Consider the following 23,430-nt stretch of genomic DNA (forward strand, 5'->3'; position numbering starts at 1 on the left):
GCTACATCACGCAACTCTTGGAGCACTCTGAAACGACCAGTTGCATGTTCATTAAGCATAACACGAGCGATTAAAGCGACGTGGGAACGCGCTACTTCCCGTCAGATTGGTCATTATTGGTATCGCATACATATGCCTCATTAGCATTTCGATGATTAGGTGAGTGTTTGACAAGTAACAAATGTAAATATAATTAATTAGTTAAACCTCATTAACGAAATAGTTAATGTTGGGTACTCCACTCTATACTGTCAACAATATGTACCATCCCCGCCGCGGTGGTCTAGTGGCTATAGGTACTCGACTGCTGACCCGCAGGTCGCGGGTTCGAATCCCGGCTGCGGCGGCTGCATTTTCGATGGAGGCGGAAGTAGGCCCGTGTGCTCGGATTCGGGCGCGCACGTGAAAAAAACCCTAGGTGGTCGAAATTTCCGGAGCCCCCCACTACGGCGTCTCTCATAATCATATGGTGGTTTTGGGACGTTAAACCCCACGTATCAATCAATCAACAATATGTACCAGGTTTGCTTGGCGTGAGGCCTATACACCCCCCCCCCCCATTTTTTTAAATGCGGAGCATTTCATAGCGAACTTCGGTGACTTTGAGCGTATCTATCTATCTATCTATCTATCTATCTATCTATCTATCTATCTATCTATCTATCTATCTATCTATCTATCTATCTATCTATCTATCTATCTATCTATCTATCTATCCGCTTACGACTTTTAGCTCTCCTGGCCATTTCGATAATGCTATCGATACCAAACTTGGTACGGCATAACATGACTGTATGAAGAACATATTTGACTAGTCATAACATGAAAACCATGGCAGGACGTCATGAATGTCATGATTTACATTTGATGGACCTGCAGCTCTTGCTGTGGTTTCGTTCACATGACATGTATGACATGATTGCACGGCGAACACAAGTGACAGACCCTAACATGAATATTATGACATGCGTGTCATGTAGCAACATGACTACATGCCACGTTCATGATGCGCTCGCGGCCATTTCGCTAGCTTCACTTATACAAAATTTGGTATTACGGTACGTGAATGAATTGTGAAGGTCGTGACTGGTGCAAACATGATAATCATGAGATGCGTGTCATGCAAGAACATGACTACATGCCACACTCATTATGCCCTAGCGGCCGTTTCACTGGCTTCCCATGTACCAAACTTGGCATTACGCGACGCGAATGGACGACATAGGTAAACGGCATATCCAAATATGATAATCACGACATGCGTGTCATGTAACATTACTACAGGCCACACTCATGATGTGCTTGCGGCCGTTTCGCTAGCTTCACATATGCCAAATTAGGTATTACGTGACGTCAATGAATGACGAAGGTATGTGACTGGTGCAAACATGATAATCATGGGATGCGTGTCATGTGACAACATGACTTCATGCCACAGTGAAGGCGCCAATACACTTCGAAGTGACACGGCGCGCGTGCTCGCCGGCGTTCATTTCGTCGCATCGCGCCGGCGTTGCCACGCCAGGCGCTGGTCCTGCCGTATACTCGCAGGCGCACGCCGCGCTGCGTTGCTTTCACGCATGTGCGTTTCCGCGCGTCCAGCATCCCTCCGTCACGAAAAGAGGCAAACGCAGTGCTGTCTGAGTGACGCATCGGTGTGAAATGCAGCATGTCGCGTTTCGCGCCGATCGGGCCGCACCGCCATCGGGCCGCGCCGATGGACGCTGGTCGCGCCGGTTGTGCCTGGCATGAGACGATAAGGTTCTCGCGTTTCGCTAACGTACAGCGTCGCTGTGCCCAGCGTGCGCGTGCGTCAACGTCACGTTGGAGTATATTGGACCCTTCAGGATGCACTCGCTGCCGTTTCGCTAGCTCCACATATACCAAATTTGGTGTTACGTGATGTCAATGGATGATGAAGGTGTATCACTGGTGCAGACATGATAATAATCACACGCGTGTCACGCAAGAACATGACAACATGCCACGTTCATAGCGTGCTCGCGGCCGTTGCTAGCTTCGTATATACTAAATTTGGCATCACGTGACGTGAATAGATGACGAAGGTAACCGCCACATTCAAACATGATAATCATGACACGAAAGTCGTGTACGGCATAATTTACCTCCACCTCGTAACGTTGTGTACGATGATTTTAAAGTGACATATCAACCTTCCTCATTCGTGCTTCGCATATCATCGATTTTCACTGTACGCGAGATTTACCAATTTCTTTTATTAAGGCTGTCTGATATTTGGGACACACTGTATGTAGCCGCCTTCGTCTGATTACAATCGTAGTCCCCCGCCCACTTAACTTGGTATAAACCATTTACAAAAACGCATCGATCTATCTGGTCACGCCTCCATGGCTCAAAGCCAAAGCAGCAGCCGGGGCAGCTTCCCGCTGCCTGCATCGCGCGAAACCAATTCCAACACTCCGTGAGATTTGTCTAATTTAGTTTTTGTCACCGCTATTCTTTTCGTTTTCTTAAGAGCACCTGTCGGACTTGCGCATGCAGTTGGTATTAATATTTTTCTCTCAACGAGCGTCACATGTATAACCCGTCTCGCTGCGTATATAGACACCTCACACTGCGCTTACGCCTTACTGGGCGTTTGTATTCCGGCATATAACTTGTGTAGTGCGTAGACATGTACAATACATGACTGGGATTGGGGCACATGTGCACGTCCCAATTTCATGGTGGTGGAAGCGGTGCGTTTACGTAACTGAATGAGAAAAAAGCAAGAAAAAAAGATGTATGGCAAAAAAAAAGTCATGAAGATAGACTTATTTTCCTGCTCCACATGATTGATATGTGGGGTTTAGTGTCCCAGAACCACCACATGATTATGAGAGACGCCGTAGTGGAACGCTCCGGAAATTTCCACCACCTAGGGTTCTTTAACGTGCATCCAAACCTGAGCCCACGGGCCTAGAGCATTTTCGCCTCCATCGAAATTGCAGCCGATTTCGATCTCGCGACCTGCCTTTCAGCAACTGAGTACTCAGCCACTACACCACCCCGGCGGGGCTTTCTAAGCCACAGATCTGCTCGAAAAGTCTGGTAAAACTCCGTTTGCGTGGCAAAGACTAGCCAGTTTCCCAGAATATCACACTACCGGGAACCAGGCTGTCGGCTTCATGTCTCATAACATCTGTCTGCTCTCACACCATCACTTTTAGAAAAAAAACGCAGTGATACTTACTAACTTTGTGGTAGTAAATTGTTGTCACAACATTCACTACCAATGTAGTATAGCTGCAGGTAGTAGACCGCAGACATTTACTACCTCTTGTTGTTTATAAAATAGTGAACATGTGTGGTCTACTACCTGCAGTTACTACTTAGATAGTGAATGTTGTGACAACAATTTACTACCTCAAAGCTAGTAAGTACAGTGCCTTGTTTTTTTAAAGTGATGTCCTCTGTAGGCGTCATGCGGGCGAAACCATGTATAAGCATAATAATTCCGGCACAACCAGCCTTAATATGCTGTACCTTCATATAGCATTTAGGGTATGCATAGACATGGTATAATATAGCAAGGGAACAAGAAAGGAAAGTGAGGGTGAGGATGGGAGGATGATAGCCATGTGTACACTGCAAAAAATGCGCTATCAAGCGGCTCCAGCGCAGTGTCAGATGGCGACTGCACAGGGAAGGCACGCGCGTCGGCGTCCATATGTCTACCAAGGCTATGACGGCACTCCTCTGGAAAGCGCACACCGGCGGCGGCGAGTCACGCGCGGCCGCGGCCGAGTGCGAGGGAGGTGCCGGCTCCGGTACGTGACACCACTGACCGTCTGCGCAGCGCATCGAATTGCGCCCACACCGGCGGCGAGCCGCGCACGGCGGCGGGGGAGTATCATAGCGCATGCGCAGACCAGTGCCACGCGAAATTGACTCAGCGAGGTCAGTGTAGCTAACGCAACAAAATTGCGCGTATTCACGGACAGAAAAGCGGACATAGTGTCCAGGAAATAAACGTGCTCCACCCTTTCGCCAACATCAAGAATACAGCACACTTTTAAGAATCCTAGACTTCACTACTTCGCAAATACTAGGGATAGAGCACACGTTTACTAATGATGTTTCACTGAATATTGCTAAAAACAAGTGTATCCTTCGTCAACAAAAAATTAGACAAAAGTAATCATTTGCAATACGAATGATTTCTACTAATATGGCCGTCGCATACCATCATTGCATGCATTGCCGCGACGTGTTCTGCACCGCTTTTATTCTACAAAACTATATTTGTTCCAAACGGCATTTTAGGCGGGCCTCGCGGAAAGAGGAACCATTCGGCCGTGGCGGGCGCACTGACATCGTCACTCATCCGTCGGCAGTCACTACGCTAGTCACTAGACCGACTACCCTCCTCAAAGGCCAGGACGCACACACGAAACGAGACCCGCCTGGCGCTGCTTTTTTGTCTGGTCTGCATCTTAGAGGTGAGTGCCTAACTTCTCATTTACTCGCCGTATGGGTTACAGCTCGTGCCACTAATGATCTGTGTCATGTAGTACCTACGCAATATCTCAGATTAGGCTGCTTCGAGTAAAGTCGACGCCATAAACACAGTGCTCTTCTGTCGATGTCGTTTTCGGGTGGCTTGTATCATGCATGCTTTTTATGAGACGGAGTGCGTACTGAGAGCAGAAAATACAGCATTTACGGAAATAGCGGATTGATTGTGTTGGTCGTGTTCACATTTCGAGCGTGACATTTTCATTGCGCTCTGATTACTTGTCCAGACCAGTCGCATTACTCTATGCCGACAGTGATCTGGCTTGTCAGCACCGTAGTGCAGCCGTGGGATGTGTGCGCCTCCCTTTGTGCTGGCGTCGTTAGGTGAGCCTCTGTTTACGGTGTCAGTACTCCGCGGCGCCGTAAGATGAGACGATATCTGCCGTGGAATCTTGACGTGCTGCAGCCTACACGCGTGTTCTCCCCGTCGGGCCAAAGTTCGTCTCCTCCGCGTTGTCTAATAAAGGTGGCTGGTGGCATGTAGCACCGAGGTGCGAACAGCCAGAGAGAACTTTCAACTCAAGAAATCTAAAACAGCATGTGAATTATTACCGAAAGCTAGAAACCACGACTCGTAATACGCGTTCTAAAAACATAATAAAAAGAATCTCGGTTTCGTCTGCCGTGGTGGTATAGTGGTTACGGTGGTCGGCTGCTGACCCGAAGGCCACGTGGTCGATGCCGGCCGTGGTAGTCACGTTGTGATGGACGGGCAGTGGTAGAAGTCCGTGTACTGTGCACTGTCAGTGCACTATAAAAATGACCACATGGTAAAAATTTACGGGCCCCTCCACCACGGCATCCTTCGTAAAGATATCGTGATTTTGGGACGTAAAGCCCCACGAATTATTTTTTAAAACATCTGTTAATCTTCGATTTGGTTAGTGCAAAATTTTCTGTCTAGAACAATCGTAGAATTTTCAGTACATGAAGAATATGGTCTATATTGGGGATTTTTTATAGAGAGATAACATTTGGTGAAATATGATAGTTCGTATTAGCTGATTATCAGAGTTTTTTTTTCTGTTGGCAAAGAGTAATTTGATATGTCTACAGCATGAAATAATTTTCATAGCTGGTGAAAAAGCTAGAAAGTTGTGGGTTTTGTACATGTTTGGTTGTAAATTTAGCGTTGAGGTGGCCCTAGTAAGAAGCTATGGTAAGTAACAACATTTAGGATTAACCTTCATTGGTTACTGTCCGAGAAAGTCATCAAATCACTTCTTATTTTAAGAGATAAAAACTTTTTTTATGTGGTTGCAGGATTCTATGTTTGCCTGTGTTTATACCTTCAAGGACTGCGTCCTATTGGTGAGTACTAGCTGCACAGGCATGAGGAACATTTAGACAACATATCAATTTCGTCCGTGCTTACTTTCATAGTTTGCTATTTAGTACTAGCCTACATGAGTAAACGAGAGATCCAAACCGTAGTAGGGTGCATTTAATCACATGCAACTATATTCTAACTGTTCGAATAGTGTGCTTATGCAACACTAGTAAGTGACACCGATACATGCAAGAACTTATTACCTGTGCGGTAAGATTTGGAAGTGGCAAGAGCACCACAATTAGGAAAAGGATCTATTGAAATCAGAAAAAAAAAGTTTTTGTCATGAACCAATACAGCTGTATTAAAGTAACAATGCATGCTATTAAAGTGACAATGTGATGCTGCCTGTCGTTGAGTATTCGCAGCAAAGTTTACACGCACGGATGAAAAAAAAAAAAGGAATATGAAGACACTGCTAACTATTGGCGTTTATTAAAGCCTCTACAGATTATATGGCTGGTGTTATCTCCAGTTAAAGACTGCTGGTCAAAGACTGGGAAATTGAAAAAAACACTCACAAGGGCAAGCTTCAGCAGAATTCTACCGACCTGGAATACAGAGAGCGAATTCGGTGCTCTCTACAGAGTAATTGAAATGGGAATAGGGTTATCATCTGCATTCCATTGCCAACGGAAGGGTGCTGCAAGAACTGGGTTCAGTGTGGTGACTTCCAGGTGAGCCATGCAGCTTTATAGATATAAAGTCAGACATCCTGCTTTCCTGGGGAGTTCCACAAATGCAATAGGTGTATTTTATACACTTAATAAAAATAGTTAGTCATATTCTGTACATATGTCTTATAGCATGCTAGTAGCATTGATGCAGTACACTGATAAACGCTATAGTAAAACAACAGTTTCTTATTTTTCTGGCTTTCAGGAGACCACCCTGCTCCCTGAGACCCAAAGCCTGTCATAGTAACACAGAAGCGAAAAAAAAGTAATCAATTGAGAACTGGTAGCCAGGGCAAAAGTCTCGTTTATGTTGTGCGTAAGGGATAATTGTGTACTGTATACTTTTTAACGGCTTGATGGCTCATCTGGGAGTCATCATTAGTGACGTAGCCAGGAAGGCAGGTGGAGCTGCTTAACTCTCCCCCTCCCAGCACAGTCCAAGTATTTTTTATCATAAAGCCGTGGATTGTCCTTATAGTGTGACCGGTTCGTGACCGGATAGTTTATCGATGACTCAGCAGAAGGCGCTATAGTGAGTGACAGACACCCAGACAGATTCACGGTTACCGATAACACCCTCTGAAGCTTCGTCCCACACATCATCATTCACTTCGTAGATATGCTGCGATTTTCTTAGTTCTGCATGTGCACACCTACATGCACACTTAGAAACACACAAGAATGTACATAAAGTATGACCAAAGTCACCTTCCCCTCACACACCACCCTACGCGAAAAATTTCTTTTTGCTAAGCTAGTGATCTCCACACTCCAGTGACGTTCATTGTAGCGCACCTCTGTAGGCAATGGAATGCAGATGATAGCCCCATTCCAATTTCAATTGCTTCACATCAAGCTTGCTGTGTGTACCTGAGGTATGTGGAAGTCCGTTGAAGACTGCCCTTGCGAGTGCTTCATGCCGCTTGAGTTAAGTAGGGGCAAAGCTGGTGGAGACACACAATTTCAAGAAAAAGTTATTCTAGAGTTTAAAAAATAATGCCCTTTAGTAACTTTACCTATATCGAGGTAGTACATAGAGCTTCAAAATGAAATGTTGTGAATATTTTTTGTTGACCACCAAGGCAAGCTTTTTGATGCTGAATACAGAGATTTTCCCCCAAAAAAGTGAAATTTACAATTATTTGAGACTATCTGCTAAACTTCAGTGAGCAAATTATTTTTAGTTTGTAGCATGTCAAAAAGGTCACCAGCAGATATCTTATTTGTGTCCTTGGAATTCACTATGTTACCTGGAAAAAATCCAAAACCTGGCAACGTTATTCAATATTGCTCGTGGGAAAACCTCTCGATGAATCGATATAAATAAGTAAGTCATTATTGTTAGTTGGATCACTTCATTACATTGATGCAAATGTCATTTATTGAGTGCATTTAAAAACGAATTTTGCAAAAAAATATTTTTTGACGAATTTTAGCTCAGTCGGTGCCACACTACGGACTCCCATAATAGGGAGCAAAATTTTTGGCTACGTAATTAAATGACCAGGATAAGTTTCGAACTTCGAGAAACGTGAAATTTTTTTCCGCCATATTCGTGATGGTCGCTGAGTGATTTTGCATGGCATAACCTTAATCGTTGTATTGTTTATACATTCAATTACTTCTTTGCTCCTTTTGCCTCTACTAATATCCTTAGCCAATATTTTGGTGTGTTTATAAAGTTGTTTGGGCTTTCAGCCACTTCATTCTGTGTGATATGTATTAATTTTTATTCTGTGTGATCATTTATTTTTGTGCTGCAAGCCAGTGCCTCTAACAAGGCCTATTAGGCGTCTTGAAATGAATAAATTAATTGTGCTCGCACTGTTTTTTGCTCTGTACTCGTCTGGTGCGGTTGTGCTGACAAAATGTTTTTCCTGTTTTTCAGAAAAGAAGTCTGCACAATACTCTTACACTAAGAAAACTGCACAGGTGGTTTGGGTGTCTGGAAGTTACGACATTCCTTCTTCGTATTTTAGATTCCAGATATAAAGCTGCCCAAATAAAATCAATTTTCGACAATTTTTGTTCACACAATTTATTGCATGTCTGTGGTGTATTAATTTTATGATCATGGGAAAATAAAATTCAATTTCAGTGAATAGGAAACTTCTCCTTGTTGGTTTTTAAACATTTGAATTTATTTCGTAAATTTTTTAGCATGTACAGGTGCAGTCAACAGTTCCCAGGTGACGCTGCCACAGAATTAGTTGGAATTGTGGCATAGAAAATTTTGAATGACCATGTACTTGCAGAAGAAAGATCTGCTGATTATGTAAGCCTCATGTTGAATCTAATGGAAACGCGTTTGTTATTTACGGCCATGTAGCAATAGTATTATGAATAATGTGTGAGAAATGGCCCTACGGGGCAGGTGTTGATCCGTAGCAGCCGTTACTTTATGTCTTCATTGCGGAGATCTCCGTGAAAGTTGAACGGGCTGTACGTTGTAAGTGTTCTACGTGATCTCTGCTGTACTATTTTCTTTTTACGGAAGTGGTTGGTAGTGTGTTACGTACGCCTATTTGCGTAATCAACGGAAAATATTTTTGCAGTGTAGTATAGTACAGAAACGGGGTGGGAAATGTGGAAGAAGGTAAGGAGGAGATATGTGAATGTGAGAAAGAGGGAAAGAGTAAATCATAGCGTAGCCCTTTGTCGTATAACATGGAAAGAGGTGATGCCAAGTTGAATGGTGAGGGTGAGGAAAGAAAGGAGGGAGATGGTAATGCATAGAACAACCGTGAACGGTAGAGTACAGCAAATGGGTGGGAACGAGAAGTGATGTGAGGAATACGAAAATGAGAAGAGGGAAAGGAGAAAAGGAGAGGGCAACGCTGCATCACAAACGGAGGTGTCTTTCCTGTCATGAACGCCGACTACGCCTATGCGCGTTCGCAACGCCAAATGTTGGTTGTCCATGAACGCCAGCGTTGCTGAAGAGCCACGAGTCACTACCCCACCCTTCCTACAGCTTCCGAATCGAGTGTAACTACCTATATTTTATGTTATTTTACAACTTGGCCCTTGTGATTCCTACAGGTGGTGTTCAAACGTCCTGTGAAGTCACGCGCTTCGCAGCATGATAATATGAGTTTACCAAAGTCAAGATGGGAGCCGACAGATGGAAACGTGTAGTGGGATAAGCAGGATGAACAGTATAGAAACGCCGCAGGCAGGCTGGCTGACGTTTTGTTAAGAGAACCTATCTTTGACAAAGATAGGTCACTTTATCGAAACGTCGGCCAGCCTGCCTGCGGCACTTTTATACTGTTCATCTTGCTTATCTCATTTTACCACTGCTTTAAACTGACCACCTGCTGCTTAGAACTGGAAGTTGATTTTGACAACATTTTTTTTTGTCAATGATTGTTTTTTCCGCCAACTTCTGGTAGTTCAGGCAGGGTGCCACTGCAGCCGCCGAGAGATGGTGCCACGTCCCGACATCACCAAATCCTGTGGATGTTGCACGTTGGGCAGTAGGCATTGCTAGAAATTTTAAAGGACTTCCCTTTCCCCAAGGTTCCCCCTTTTCACTAATTCTTACATGTTCGTTACATCTGTTCACTTTTTTCCTAACTATTCCGTCTGAGGCGCACGCTTATGTTCGGAGATATAAGCCCATTGCTCGTGAAGCTTCGTCTGTTAAGCAAACATCCATAGACTGGTGTGGTTCACTGCTGCTTTGCGAGAGCACACAGCCCAGTGCCATCGTTCCCTGTGGAATAGGCCAGAAGCCACAAACACGCTATATAGATCATGTGCTAGTGTCGCTCTTGGGAAGGTTATGGTGTAGTTCTAAATCATGGGCTTAATGCGTGTTCATTGCAGTGAAACTTGAAGTGCGTAGCATGAGAAACTCAACATTTTCCTTGGCATTAGCGCTTACCGAGGTGGTCTCTTGCGCAGCGGAGGTGTAAGCCGGATGTTTTAATAGCATTTTTCGCGATGTTAGCTAAGTTCAAGTGATCGATTTTTAGTATTGAGGTATTTCATAATATTTTAAGCCTTTTTTAGTTTACTTTTAACTAATTTTGAGCATTGTTGCCTTGTTTTAGGCTTTCGTCGTCCACTGCACGTGATCATGCGACGTGAGTCAGTGGATGGACGCCCTTAAACGCTACGCAGTTCAAAATGGCTTAGTCCAGCAGGCGCAGCTCATTCTTGGGTTTGTGACATCTCCACGGGCTAATCAATGCCACCTTGAAGAACAGACCTGCTCACTGCCGCCGTGACGTCACTCGTTCTGCCGCAGCGAGCGTGCGTATACGGGAGGCTGTTAATTTGTCGTCACCATTGTCTCTCGTTAAAAGATAAAGCGTTCGCGGCGAGTTTTACATGCTTAACAGCTTTATTTTGATATGTACGGTTTAATGACAGCTTTATTCTGCCTTTTGCGTCAGAAAAGGCACTGGTTTGAGTATTGCATTACGCTTGAAACCGTTTGGATATTTATCTGTGATCCATGTCTTTCATGAAGAAGTAAGAAAGATTGTGCGTTATCGAACGTGTAGTCGATGTATAAGAGCAACATTTGATGAATCGACAAAGTGACGAAATAAATGGGGTAAATTTTATAATTTATTTATTTATTTATTTATTTACATACACACCATCTAGAACATGCAGAGAAACTGCTCCTACTCATTTGCCATGTTTCTGCAGTTTTTTTGTACTTTTTGGATATCTGTCTCCCCAGACGCGTACATGGAGGAGAGTGTGCGCTGCTGCCGCAAGTATGTTATTCAGCCCAATATCAGGGTGATTACCATTGCAAGAGAAAACAAAATCTTTTGTTTCACGAAAGTCTCTTGTGACTAGCACAAGGAGTAGCGTTTCCTCTTTTGCTCTGGCCCTTCCCGCATTGGCGCGTAGTCGCTCATATAACTTAGAGCCTGGGAAAAATGTTAGTACTGGGTCTATAGACTAAAACCCCCGAGGGTGCTTCACTGTCGGTTCTTGGATTGCACCGTAACCATTTGAGCGTGATTGTTTGCTTGCTTGCTCCTATATGCTTTGGCTCGTACCCACTATGAGGGAGTGGCCTATAAACCGGCGGTTATTGTAATGGAGAAAACGAATTTTTAATTTTTGAAGAAAAAAAAACTATTCAGTCATCTAGGGAATATAAGAGTGGATGTAATCATAAGGATACTTGCGAATAAAGTAGGTAATTAACTAATAATTGAAAAAATAAATGAATGGTAATTTCAAAGAAGTATAATTTCATTAGTTACAAAGAATGAAAAAAATTTAACAAGCAAATCCTCTTCTTCCCTGAGAAATTTACAAACTGCTACGCAGACGCTCCTGTTGCGGTGGCCCAGAGAAAAAGCCCCAAGGGATAGGATATTTTCAGAATTAAGGGTAATGTTTAATTTTCTGACTGTATTTTCTAAATGTTTTCTTCCTGTGGCTTGTGAAACGTCGGCAAATAAGAAAAAAAAAAGATCGATCTTTTCTGGCTCTTGATAGTAAGAGTAAATGGGAGGTATGGCACCTCACCAGACCTGTGTAAATAGAAATTAGGAGGTGGTATGCGGCATAGAAATTTTGTGATGCACACTTCCAATTAGCGAGAGGGGCACCATTTATTATTCCAAGCAAAATAAAGATGACCGTATTCTTGAACTGGTAATCTATTTTTTATAAAATCTTGGAGTGAAAAATATTTATGAAATCTGGATTCAGTGACAAAACTGGCATCGGGTACCAGCCATTTCATTTATGTATGGGTGGGTACCTTGGTGACTTTGCACCCACACCAACCGCACTGTACTTAATTGTTTTGGGATTAAAGAAACGAAAGCATTCTAAGAGGAACACTCGAATGAAGAAGCTGAGGCTATGGATCTACATACGGAAAGTGAATCAGCAACAATAACAACTGCGGAATCATTGATTGAAAGTTTCCTAAGGGCCAAAATATTTGCTAAAAGCTCTGCTTCAAATATAGGAATGTAATCTGGAAGACGTACTGAGAATGACCAAAACAATGTCTCTGAGAAGATGCCTACAGCCCCGCCGCGGTGGTCTAGTGGCTAAGGTACTCGGCTGCTGACCCGCAGGTCGCGGGTTCAAATCCCGGCTGCGGCGGCTGCATTTCCGATGGAGGCGGAAATGTCGAGGCCCGTGTGCTCAGATTTGGGTGCACGTTAAAGAACCCCAGGTGGTCAAAATTTCCGGAGCCCTCCACTACGGCGTCTCTCATAATCATATGGTGGTTTTGGGACGTTAAACCCCACAAATCAATCATCGAGAAGATGCCTACACCCGCTTTCTCACATGGATGCATCCGTAGAGAAATAACATAAACAATTCCCAATTGAAGTAAATAGCCTTCTAATAAGCCTATAGATATCTAATGGGTAGAAGTTAGGCATTCAAAGAGAATATATTATCAAATTCAATTTTGGTTTTTGCCATTGAGTCATTTGAAACAATTCTGCGTATGTTACCGGTTGAAGGTTTTAGCTGCATGCTCTTTAACAAACAAAACTTGAGGTCTATGCACTCTAGACCAAAGCTCATTAAAAATGTTCTCGGTTCGGAAATGAATACGAAGTGTGAACGTCTAATTGAATGAGCGTAAAATTTTAAATATGCTTTAATGGTAAGCATGCGGAATCTACAAACTAGGGTGGGGATTCGGGATTCTTGATATAACACCCTGTTCACAGTAACTTTCGGAACCCCCAGCCAACTTCGAAGAGCCTCTCGTTCTAAGAAAACGAAGGTGTTAATCTTATATGCTGCCCCCCCCCCCCCCCGTAATATAAAACGCAACCAAATTCTAGAATTGGGTGAACGTACATACGGTAAATCATGATTACACTGTCCTTGCGTAGGCCAGTGGGGTGTCGACCGAGTCTGTGAATTGTTCCATTTGCATCAGTTGCCTTAGATTTAATATGTTCAATTTGGTTTCGCCAAGTCAGTTTTTCATCATAAAACACCCCTAAATATTTAACACAATCATTTTGTGGAATCACCTCTTGGCGATATTGAAGGTTACTAAATGGAGAATTGAAAGAAAAAAACAGTCAGTGAACTTTTGCTGACATGTAGAGTCTAATAAATACGTGGAAACCGAACTTGTAATGTTGCTAAATATGATTTTAATGTAGAGTGCAAGGAATGTACATCACATGCAGCAGGGAAGAACGCAATGTTATCTGCGTATAAATGCACTTGGACGTTATTGTGGAGCGGAACTCAACTTAATAAGATATTAAATAAAATGGGAAAAAGGACAGAACCTTGACGAACCCCTATGTCCTGACTATAATTTGGAGAAGATAACCCCCGTTGTGAACAATGAAATTTCCTATCCTTTAAGAGATCGTATACACCCAATTAATAATATACTGCGGGAAGTTCAAGCTTTGTAATGAGTTGAGTAGGGTGGCACGTTTTAAACTGTCATGTGCCTTAGCCAAATCTAGAGTTACTAATGCTGAAAAGTGACGCCTGTGACGAGCGAGCCTAACGCGTCCCTTTAAATCTATATGTACATCCTAAATGGAACATCCAGGTCTAAACCATATTTGACAAAGACTTAGTACTGAGTTATCTGTTATAAATTTACTAATTACAAAGTATAATAGTCATCAACTAAGTTTATTTCATGCGAAGTGAATGCGATAGGTTTTATGTTATCAATATGTGCACCTGCACCTTGTTCTTTAAGCAAGGGGATTATTTATGCAATCTTGCAATCTGGAGGAATCCAGCCATTCCTAAGTAAATGTTTGACGAGACTAAGGAGATTTGGAGGAGACTCCTCGAATAGCGTTTTTAACATACACGTCATAATACAATCTGGACCTAGAGCTGAATTGGGGAGAGACCGGACGACATGATAAAGTTCGTCTATAGATACTCTCGCTAAATCGTCCACACAAGAAAGTTTGGGAAAGACTATTTGTGTTTGAGATGTAAAGCGGTTTTGCGAACCCACTGCAATAATATTTAATAAATCAGCCAATTCTTCAGAGGTCAAGACAACGGACTCTATGTTGATGGATGAAGGAATAATTTTAGTAGACCTAAGAACTCTATAGAGGGATTTTTTTGTTTCTACTTTTAGAGAGAAATGCATACAAGTTTTCCTCATGTTAAGCTTTCACCATAAAAACAGTTACTTTATTCATAGCTTTGTCGTACTTATAATTGCTCTAATTGGTAGGGCACGGGTCAATAAGAAGTTTTTTTCCATGCAGCCTTTCTGCACCTGCACTCTCTTTCACAATTGGAGTTCCACCAGACACTTACAGGTTTCCTTTGTGCTGAGCCTATGGTGAATTGTGTGTTTTTCATACAGCGCTTTTGCACCAAACACAGACTCATGGCTTTAATGTCAGTTTCAGAGTTATTACAAGAGGCCAAAGCTGACTGCGAACGTTTTTAAAAGTTTGAGGAGTTTACAAAAGATTGAGTCTGATAATTCAATGAGACTAAGGAGTATTTGACGTCAATCACTATTGGGCAGTGATCACTATTAGTGGTGGTATCAACCACCGCCCGAGAAAAAATTGGAAGACTAGAGTTAACAAAGAACAAGTCTAACACAAATCTGGCATTACCTCAAATAAATGTGGGTTCCTTAGAATTCATACATCTATTGTCATTTTTACTAATTAAGTTCAACACAATTTTACCTAATGCATCCGTACGGCATCCCCATGCTGCATGATGTGAATTGAAATCACCCATAAATTCAATTCAATTCTTTATTTGCAAACCGTGAAACATTACAGAAACATTACGACTGGTTGGACCCATAGCCGAAGGCTATTTGGGGGTCCAAAAAAATAAATAACTAAGGGTTCCATGTACAAAAAAGATATATCACACGCATACAGATAGTTATCGTGCATCGTTAATTCGCACGAGTGAAACAAAGGGAGAGCGAAAGTGTCGGTAAATGCAGGATTGTTTTAATGTGGTAGGTCTGCAGAAACTCTGAATGGAGTCCAAAGTACTTTCCTTTTTTACTCCAGTCGGAAAGTAGCTGCTCACGAAAGTAAGTGGCGCGCAGCCTGGAAGTACACGTTCCACTACTAGAACTTCGTAATCAGATGATATTGCTCGCAAAACAACGTTCACTCTATAACAAAATTTGAATGATATACAAAATGCTACTCCTCCACCTCGCGCATTCCTATCCAAAGAAAAACGTTTAAGATTTGTAAATGAAAACCTTTTTTGAGATGAGAACCAAATTTCTTGTAATACTATAACATCTGGAGATTGTTGAGAGATGAGGAGTAATAGATCTGTTATCGCGGCAGGTATGGAACGGTCACTGAGTTCTATTGAAGGACTCTAAGGTACCCTATTTTGATGATAGGTAAGCAGCCGCAACTGCTTGGTCCAAAATACTACTCTTTAATAAATAATTTTTTGTCAAAGGCTATTGCACACTTTTCTTATTTTTCGAATTAGAACTCTGATTCTTGCTGTTCAGGGATCTGGTAGGTTTAAGGATTCGAGTATCAATCTCTACATCCTGAATATCTTGAGACCCGAAATCAGACAGACAGTCCTGCTCAGTTTTTCGAAAGTTAGTAGGTCGAATCTCCTTATCACTATGAGCATCCGACTGCGATCCAAGTGATGAATTATTTAGATGTATGGGGTTTTACAAGCTTTTGGATAGTTGCTCCGATATACCAGATAGCTGCGAAGAAGTAACTTGAGCCTAGGCCTCAGATATGTTATGAAGCAGTGTTTCAAGGGACTTTTTTATCCTTTCTCCACGAGTGAAGAAATTGACTGAGCCATAGACTCATCCATAGCGAGAGGCAGTCGGGCTTTAACTCCTGCATATCCTTAAGTCCTGCTCTGTATTTTTGCGAGAGCTTCCCTGTGCGAGCAACGCCTTTTTTAAATTATGTCAATAACTTGCAGTATACCTTAAATCTAGCAGGGCAGTCAGAGTGGTCGGTTTCGCAATCGGCTTGACAGAAGCAGCACAACTCCTTATTAAACTTGCAGTCGTTTGCACTGTGATCGACCCCGCAGATGCGACATCGGACATTAGAGCGACAACTGTTCATGCTATGTCCATACCTCCAACATTTTCCGCATTGAAGAGGGCGTGGGGCAAGCGGTTCAACTCGATAGAATAAAGCAAGCCTTGATCATTGAAGGACGCGGTGTCCCGGCAAATGTGGCAATAACCCTCTTGGAAGGAACTCTCACGTTATTGACAATCCTGTTGCAACAATAGACAGATATAATACCTGCCTGCGAGAAAATATCCAAGATTTCCGCTGGAGTTAAACTGACGTCTACTCCACGAACTAGGCCTTTACAACAAGCAAGGGGAGGGGGAAAAACAGCTCACTGACGATGAGGCAGAACTGCTACACTTCAGAAGGTCCTTCATATAGGCCTGGTCATGAGAGCAGCAGGGGATGCCGCCACATCCAAACTGACGAGCCTCGGTTATTTGTAGATAATGAGGAGTCCCTATGCGTAGCTCAGATTGGTTGGCCTTGGGGTTCTTCAATTCGTTGGCACCACCGCCACAGGAACGCTGTTGATTCCATTGCGCAGATGTCAATCCAGTGGAATATCCTGTGAAGAACCGGAAGCAGACCAGAGGGAAACTCTCTGGCTTGCAGATAAAAATTGAAGAAGAAGAAGTAAGCGAGAAAAAGAAAGATATACATAAAAAGTTAAGAAAAACAGTAATAAATAGTAATAAAGAGACAAAGAAAGCAAATAAACAAGAAAATACAAAAAAGAACAAAAGAGAAGAGGAAAATAAGGAGAAAATCAAAGAGTAAACAAAGAAGGCTGTAGAGCTCTGCACTTCCTTCAGGCTTATTAGTACCCATAGTATAAAGCTGCTATAATATTTATTTATTATTTTTTTATGTGGATGAGTGGACGAGAACCTTCTGATTTGGCCCTGCAGACCGTTGTTGCAGTCATGAACAAAGTTACAGAGTGCTATATTTTTTTATTTCATTGTATTTATAACGACAATCACCACACGAACTAAAACAGCGACTATAGAAGCGGACACGAAAAATCGTCGAAATGTGTAGACTTCGCTTGTACGCGATATACTCGTGGGACTTTCGGCAGGATCCGTGTTTTTCTTGCTACCAGTCGTTCGTGTCGCAGACAAAGAGCGACAGTGATGAGTGAAAGGCGTTGACGTGCATGGCGAGCACAAAGCTCGCCATACACGGGGTTCGCCTATTTGTTCGCAAGGGCGCCTACGGAGAAATAACAGGGAGGGAACAAAAAAACAGAAGAACAGGCGCGGTCGACGTCGGTCTCGAGTATCAAGCCGAACGATGACATCTCGGCCCGAACGGATGCGACGCGAGTCCGCGTGCATGGGAGAGATGCTCGACCAGGCAGCCAACAGTCGGTTCCCTTTGTGGTGGCTGCTTTATTGCGTGCCTAGCACTGTCAGCCCCTGTGTTGATCCTGGAATGTGGCATTTGTGGAAGCCAGACTGAGGCTCGCTATTGCGACGAGCACTGATTCATCAGCGCCGCGATCGACCGGAGAGCCGCAACGGCACGAACAAGAAAAATAAGTCCGCCTCGAGGGCCAAAGAAAGATAGAAGGTGTCTGTTGTCAGCGCTGAGCTGGGATTCGTGCTCTCGCATAGTGCCCGTCTCCGTCGCGGCGCCCCCTTTGTTTTTCAGCTCGCGGCATCGCGAAGCGGTCGACTCCCGACATTCACCCTTCGCCATATTCCAAAGGCGGAGAGGGATCTCTTCGTACATTCGGTATGACGTGTGGATTACGTGGTCTCCGAGGTCGGCGACGCGATGAACCTCTCGAGGTGCTTCTGCTACTGTTGGTTGCGCCCTTCGATGGCCGCGCGTCCATTAGTGCACTCCGCGAACTGCTTGCTTAAGATAACAAAGTGCTAACTGCTAGGATGGAGGGTCAGAATGCATGCTGTAACTCGTGCCTCGATGCTATAAGTGAGCAGAAATCAAAAACTCAAACACATACTGAGTTTATAGAACTGTCATCCGTTTTGTATATAAGCCATCATTAGGGTCTGGTTGCCGTACTGCGGTCCATAAGTATACTGATGAAAAAATCGCGGACTTGAATTCACGCATATTTACATGCAGTCAGCACGGATATTTAAAAAAAATGATCCCGGTGCCTTTGTTTCTTGTACTATTTTTATTGATAATCAAGGACTATAATTACATCTGTAGGAAATGTTACAAAAGTAAAGGAGGGTGTATTTTCAACTTATGCTAAAGACATCAATTTCTCACACACTTGAAATTGTTTTTCGCATGCGGTAGATGACATTCGGCCATCTCTTTGTTCACACTAAAGATATGGACTCTTAACACATATTTCGGACAATTTCTTTAGCAACTAACAGTCATGATAATGACTTGAGTTTGCTTGCTCAGACACCAATGTCTTTTTTATGTAAGGTTGATATGAAACAAGCGAGAAAAGCGCATGATCACGTTTGCTTCATGTTATGCACCAGCAACTATCAACTTCGGTAGCGGTGCTGATACGTTACCATAAAATACCACGACGTCATTCATGATTTTTAAATAAATTGACGACTTCAGTATCGACAGCACGTGCATATTATGCTATAACTTTACGTGAGGACGAATACGTATCTCAAGTACATGAAGCCAGGATGTTGTCGCTTTTGAACATTCGTATATTTCAACAAGGGCATACTCATTCTTGAGTGTGAAGTAATTTTATTTTGCATGTTTCACTGATAGCGCAAGATCAGTTTATCAGTGTTGCCTTTTTTACGTTAAGCGGACTTTAAAGTGACACGCTAAATGAGTTTTATGATGGACTTCCTTCAAAATTGAATGTTTAGTTGTCTGTTATTTTATAACAACTTTATTATTAACGAGAAAGTAAAGGGCATCTTTTAAGCAAGATTTTCACTTGTGTCAGTCGGTTCATAGTTGAGCCCATAAAACGCAGGATTTTTTCTTTTACTTTCTTGCCAAAATCACAATACCTCTTGTATATGGTGTAACTACACTAGCTATAAAGTTTCCCTGTGACCCACGCATTTGAGCCATTTTGGCTCAATAATATTCCTGAAAACTTAATGTATTGACATTTTTTGACAAATCGCAGTCAATAAAAAATATAATTTATTTTCGCCAAAAAAATAGTCAATAAGCATTGCCAAGGCTCTTAAAAAGTAGCTGGAGAGACGTTTTATCAGGGCGCCTGCTTTTTTGAGCGTATCTCTCATGTTTAACTTCTGTACGCAAAATTGCACCTCATAGTTCATCAGTTATAACATCTGCAAGAAACACACCTAATTCCGTATGGGAGCGGGAGTGGGATCCAAGCAGTAGAGGGCAATGCAGAGTTTGGCAAAATCTAGATGCGAAAATTCAAGCTGCACAAGAGAGAAGTAACGGGTTGTTGAATGACGACAGAAATTACGTGAAAGTGTGAAAGAGAATTAAAGTTAAAACAACAAGCACATTGCCAGTGATAAACGATGAACGATTATTTTTAATGTCGTGTGTCAAATGTACTTTTATCATTTTCACGGAGCGGTGTCCCCACGCACATAGATCAGAAGGAAGGGTTGTTGGGATTATCACGTCTAGGACATATCTTTCTTCAGTTTCTATCTCACGCACCGCAGTATCGCTGGTGATCGCTAGCAATCGTTATATCCCAATGGTCTACTCAGCCATTCAAATGATAACTTACTTTTCAGATCAGCAATTTTTTTTATCCGTATCTTTATTGCAAACTTAGTTTCTCCGTCGAAAGACTGTCCCGCCATCCGATGGAACGTCAATACTCTGACAATAAATCATGGATCCTTAATTCTGAAGTAGTCGTAGTTGCGACGATTAATGCACCGTTTATCTGCCTCCGCAGTGGTAGGGCAAGAAAAATAAAAGACCGAAAGGAAGCTGCCGCTCGCCACATCAGCTATACAAGCAGTGGCGGGCACGATTCGAGATTTCTCAAGTTTTATTCAAAGCTGTAAGAAGCGCGGCGACGTGTCTCCATCCGATAATCCATATGTGTCAAAGCACGGCTACACAGTCGGAATAGATGTTGAATGACTTGAATCGGTAAATAAAAACTACGATCTTAAAAAAAAAACGAAACGAAAACCTAGAGAAACGCGTTACGGGTTTAGGCCGAAAAGGAGGCGAGCATCTGCTAAGGCCTTGCGACCGGCGACGCGCGGGGATACCGCGAGCATTAAGGAACAATTTGTAGACAGCTTAGAAAGCTTCCGCGCAACGCTTCCTTCTTTGATCTCAGCAGGAAAAATTAAAATAAAGAAAAAAACTGGGATAAGGCGCCGGCGTAACGATCAGTCAACGTCCAACTCAGAATGAATTATCCGCCGGCAGCCTTTGACCCTTCCCAAGCGAGCGAGTCGCGCTATTACGAAGAGAATCGAGAGTTGCGCATCTTCGCCTGTGACCATATAACGCTTGCGGGCGGGAACAGATTTTTTTTTTTCTTTTCGCTGCACCGATGTCGACCGCTGAGCGCCGCTGTCGTCTGTGCGCGTCCCTGTAGCTAATGCTAGCGGGAATACGAAGTACTTGCGTTATAGTTGGGCAGATCGGTGGGGTGCATGAATTTGAACGCAAGCTTGCTTATCCACAACCACGAACGTTTTTTCACGCACCCGACAAACCGAAACACGACTGACTCCTCTTCTGTGCCGCGTAACTTAAAATAAAACGATTTCAGGTCGCGACCCCCGTAGGACGTCTGCAAGGATCATATGCATAAGGTAACGCGCGTAGAGGCTGGATCATGGTGGTGGCGATGTTCATTATTATTGTTTCTTTATTAGTATATTAAAAGGAAGCAAAGTAGTTACCCTCGATCGCACTGTCACTTTTTGTGCACATAATCGAGGATTCGATGATATGTCACATGGCGAGAAGCGAAGATGGTAAACTCGCCAAATGTTGACAAAAGAAACTGAAAGAGGAAAAAGTTTTCTACAATATATTTATATTGTTAAACTGGAGATCATTGGCAGAGGCTTTCGTCTTGCAGTGGACTAAAACAGGTGGAGAACGTTGCATCTACAGTATAGCTATGCTGTACAACAGTTAACATTGCAGTACAAAATAGTTATATTGTAGAAAGCTGGCCGCACAATTTTGGTCAACAGCGGCTGGATGGGAGTGAGAGAGCAAAAAGATCGGGAGAGATGATCATTCAGAGTATAGGGCAAAGAAGACAACCATTTTCACAGTATTGAAGCGGGTCAAATCGGCTAATGAGGTTTACATCAGGCTGAAAACACAACGGGCGAGTCGGAGTGAAGGAGTCTGTACTTGTTCGCGTGCTTGTAAGTTGTACATTCGTGCTATTCACGTCACTTCCAGTCGACGACTGGCATCGAGCGACTATAGGCACCGGAAGCTGCAACCGTGGCTCTCTTTCAATCGCCTTAAGGTAGACTCCCGCCGCATCCCAGACTTCGCCGTTGCAAGCTACACACTTCATGTATTGGGCGCGAGGCCCACCACTGGAGGCGCGAGCACTGCAATCGCTGTGACGTCTATGGTTGGATCACGTGATCTCGACTTGCTCTGATGAAGGAAAGCTGGCGGTTAGATGCGTTGTTTTTAGCGGTGACTTCGCGGTGTTTTCATTTTTGAACAGCGCTGCATTGCTCCGACTTCACCTGTGCGGACTTCTGCTGACTACACAATGCGGGAAGTTGCAGTAAACGTTACCGGCGGCGTGCCACAGTGCGCTACGTACGTACGCGATGCCACTGTCGCATCCGCTAGCAGTGCCACTCTCACCTCTCTCTTTCTTTGTTGTTGTTATTTTGGGCCCATGGGGTTACAATTAGAAAAGCCCATGAATGTTCACATAAAAGCAGAACGTTTCCGTTTGCGGAATGAATCCTCGTTCGAAATGAAAAATGAATGTGCAAACAGTTCTATTATGTATATTTTAAAATGGGACTCTGAATTGTCAGATAGTCAAGATATCGCCCCGAAGTCCAGTTCCTTTGCTTTCGTTATTTTCACCCTATTCAGATATATTTTGTGTTCAGTTGCTTCTGCGTGTTCAACCAGTGCATTAGACGAAACCTTCTCTTTTTACACGATACACACACACACACACACACACACACACACACACACACACACACACACACACACACACACACACACACACACACACACACACACACACACACACACACACACACACACACACACACACACATATATATATATATATATATAGGCCACGCTAATTTTTGCTACACTTATTTTTCTCGCCACGGTAACTTTTACCGTAGTCTGCGCCACCACCACCCTCCTCACCTGGAGTCCGTCCCAGTCAGTGTGCGTACCCAACCACGCGGAATTTCTTTTCGCCAGTGGCGCAGCCAGGGGAGTACTAGTACACCAAGCCCGCGCCCCCCTCCCAAATTTTCCCTTGGTATATAGCGCACAAAATTACGGTTGCTCCCCCCCCCCCCCCCCCCATCCTCCGAAAAAAAAAATCCTGCCAACGCACCTGCCGTCCACGACTTCAGTTCACTTGGTTCCTTGCTTATAGATTACGCCTGTAAAATTGGCCCATAGCCACTGCCACTTCCTGGTAATGTTTTGATTTACAGGCGGAAACGTGGTCTGCTTCGAAAACTGATTCGTCTTCGGGGAGCTGCCGTAAAATATCACGCAGCTTATGAATGAACCTGCAAAAAAAAAAAAAGAAAAACTTGGCACAGGCGATTTTCCTGAAACATGAAATTGCCATTTAGATCACAGTATATACGCAAGACCTCCCAGCATGCTCAAGGGTGTAAAATGATATGGTTGGCTGACCACAGTTTTTTTTTTTAAATCACGATTTGCCTCTCTGTAG

The 23,430-nt window shown here is 43.3% G+C and overlaps 1 protein-coding gene across 5 annotated transcripts in view; it reads left to right on the forward strand.

Annotated features, from left to right (window-relative positions):
• The window catches only part of LOC142775779 (uncharacterized), a 198,675-nt gene extending 189,018 nt beyond the window's left edge, over positions 1–9,657 (forward strand). For all 5 annotated transcript variants that reach the window (XR_012887003.1, XR_012887001.1, XM_075877806.1 and 2 more), the window contains 3 exons: positions 4,288–4,463; positions 5,803–5,850; positions 8,435–9,657. Coding sequence is in view for 3 of the 5 variants with exons in the window: in XM_075877806.1 (XP_075733921.1) it covers positions 4,288–4,463; positions 5,803–5,850; positions 8,435–8,538 (328 nt within the window). In the remaining 2 variants the exon portion in view is untranslated. The remainder of the gene's footprint in view (positions 1–4,287; positions 4,464–5,802; positions 5,851–8,434) is intronic.
• Positions 9,658–23,430: the final 13,773 nt, after the last annotated feature.

The sequence above is a fragment of the Rhipicephalus microplus genome, chromosome X (genome assembly GCF_043290135.1).
Source record: "Rhipicephalus microplus isolate Deutch F79 chromosome X, USDA_Rmic, whole genome shotgun sequence".
Lineage (NCBI taxonomy): Eukaryota > Metazoa > Arthropoda > Arachnida > Ixodida > Ixodidae > Rhipicephalus > Rhipicephalus microplus.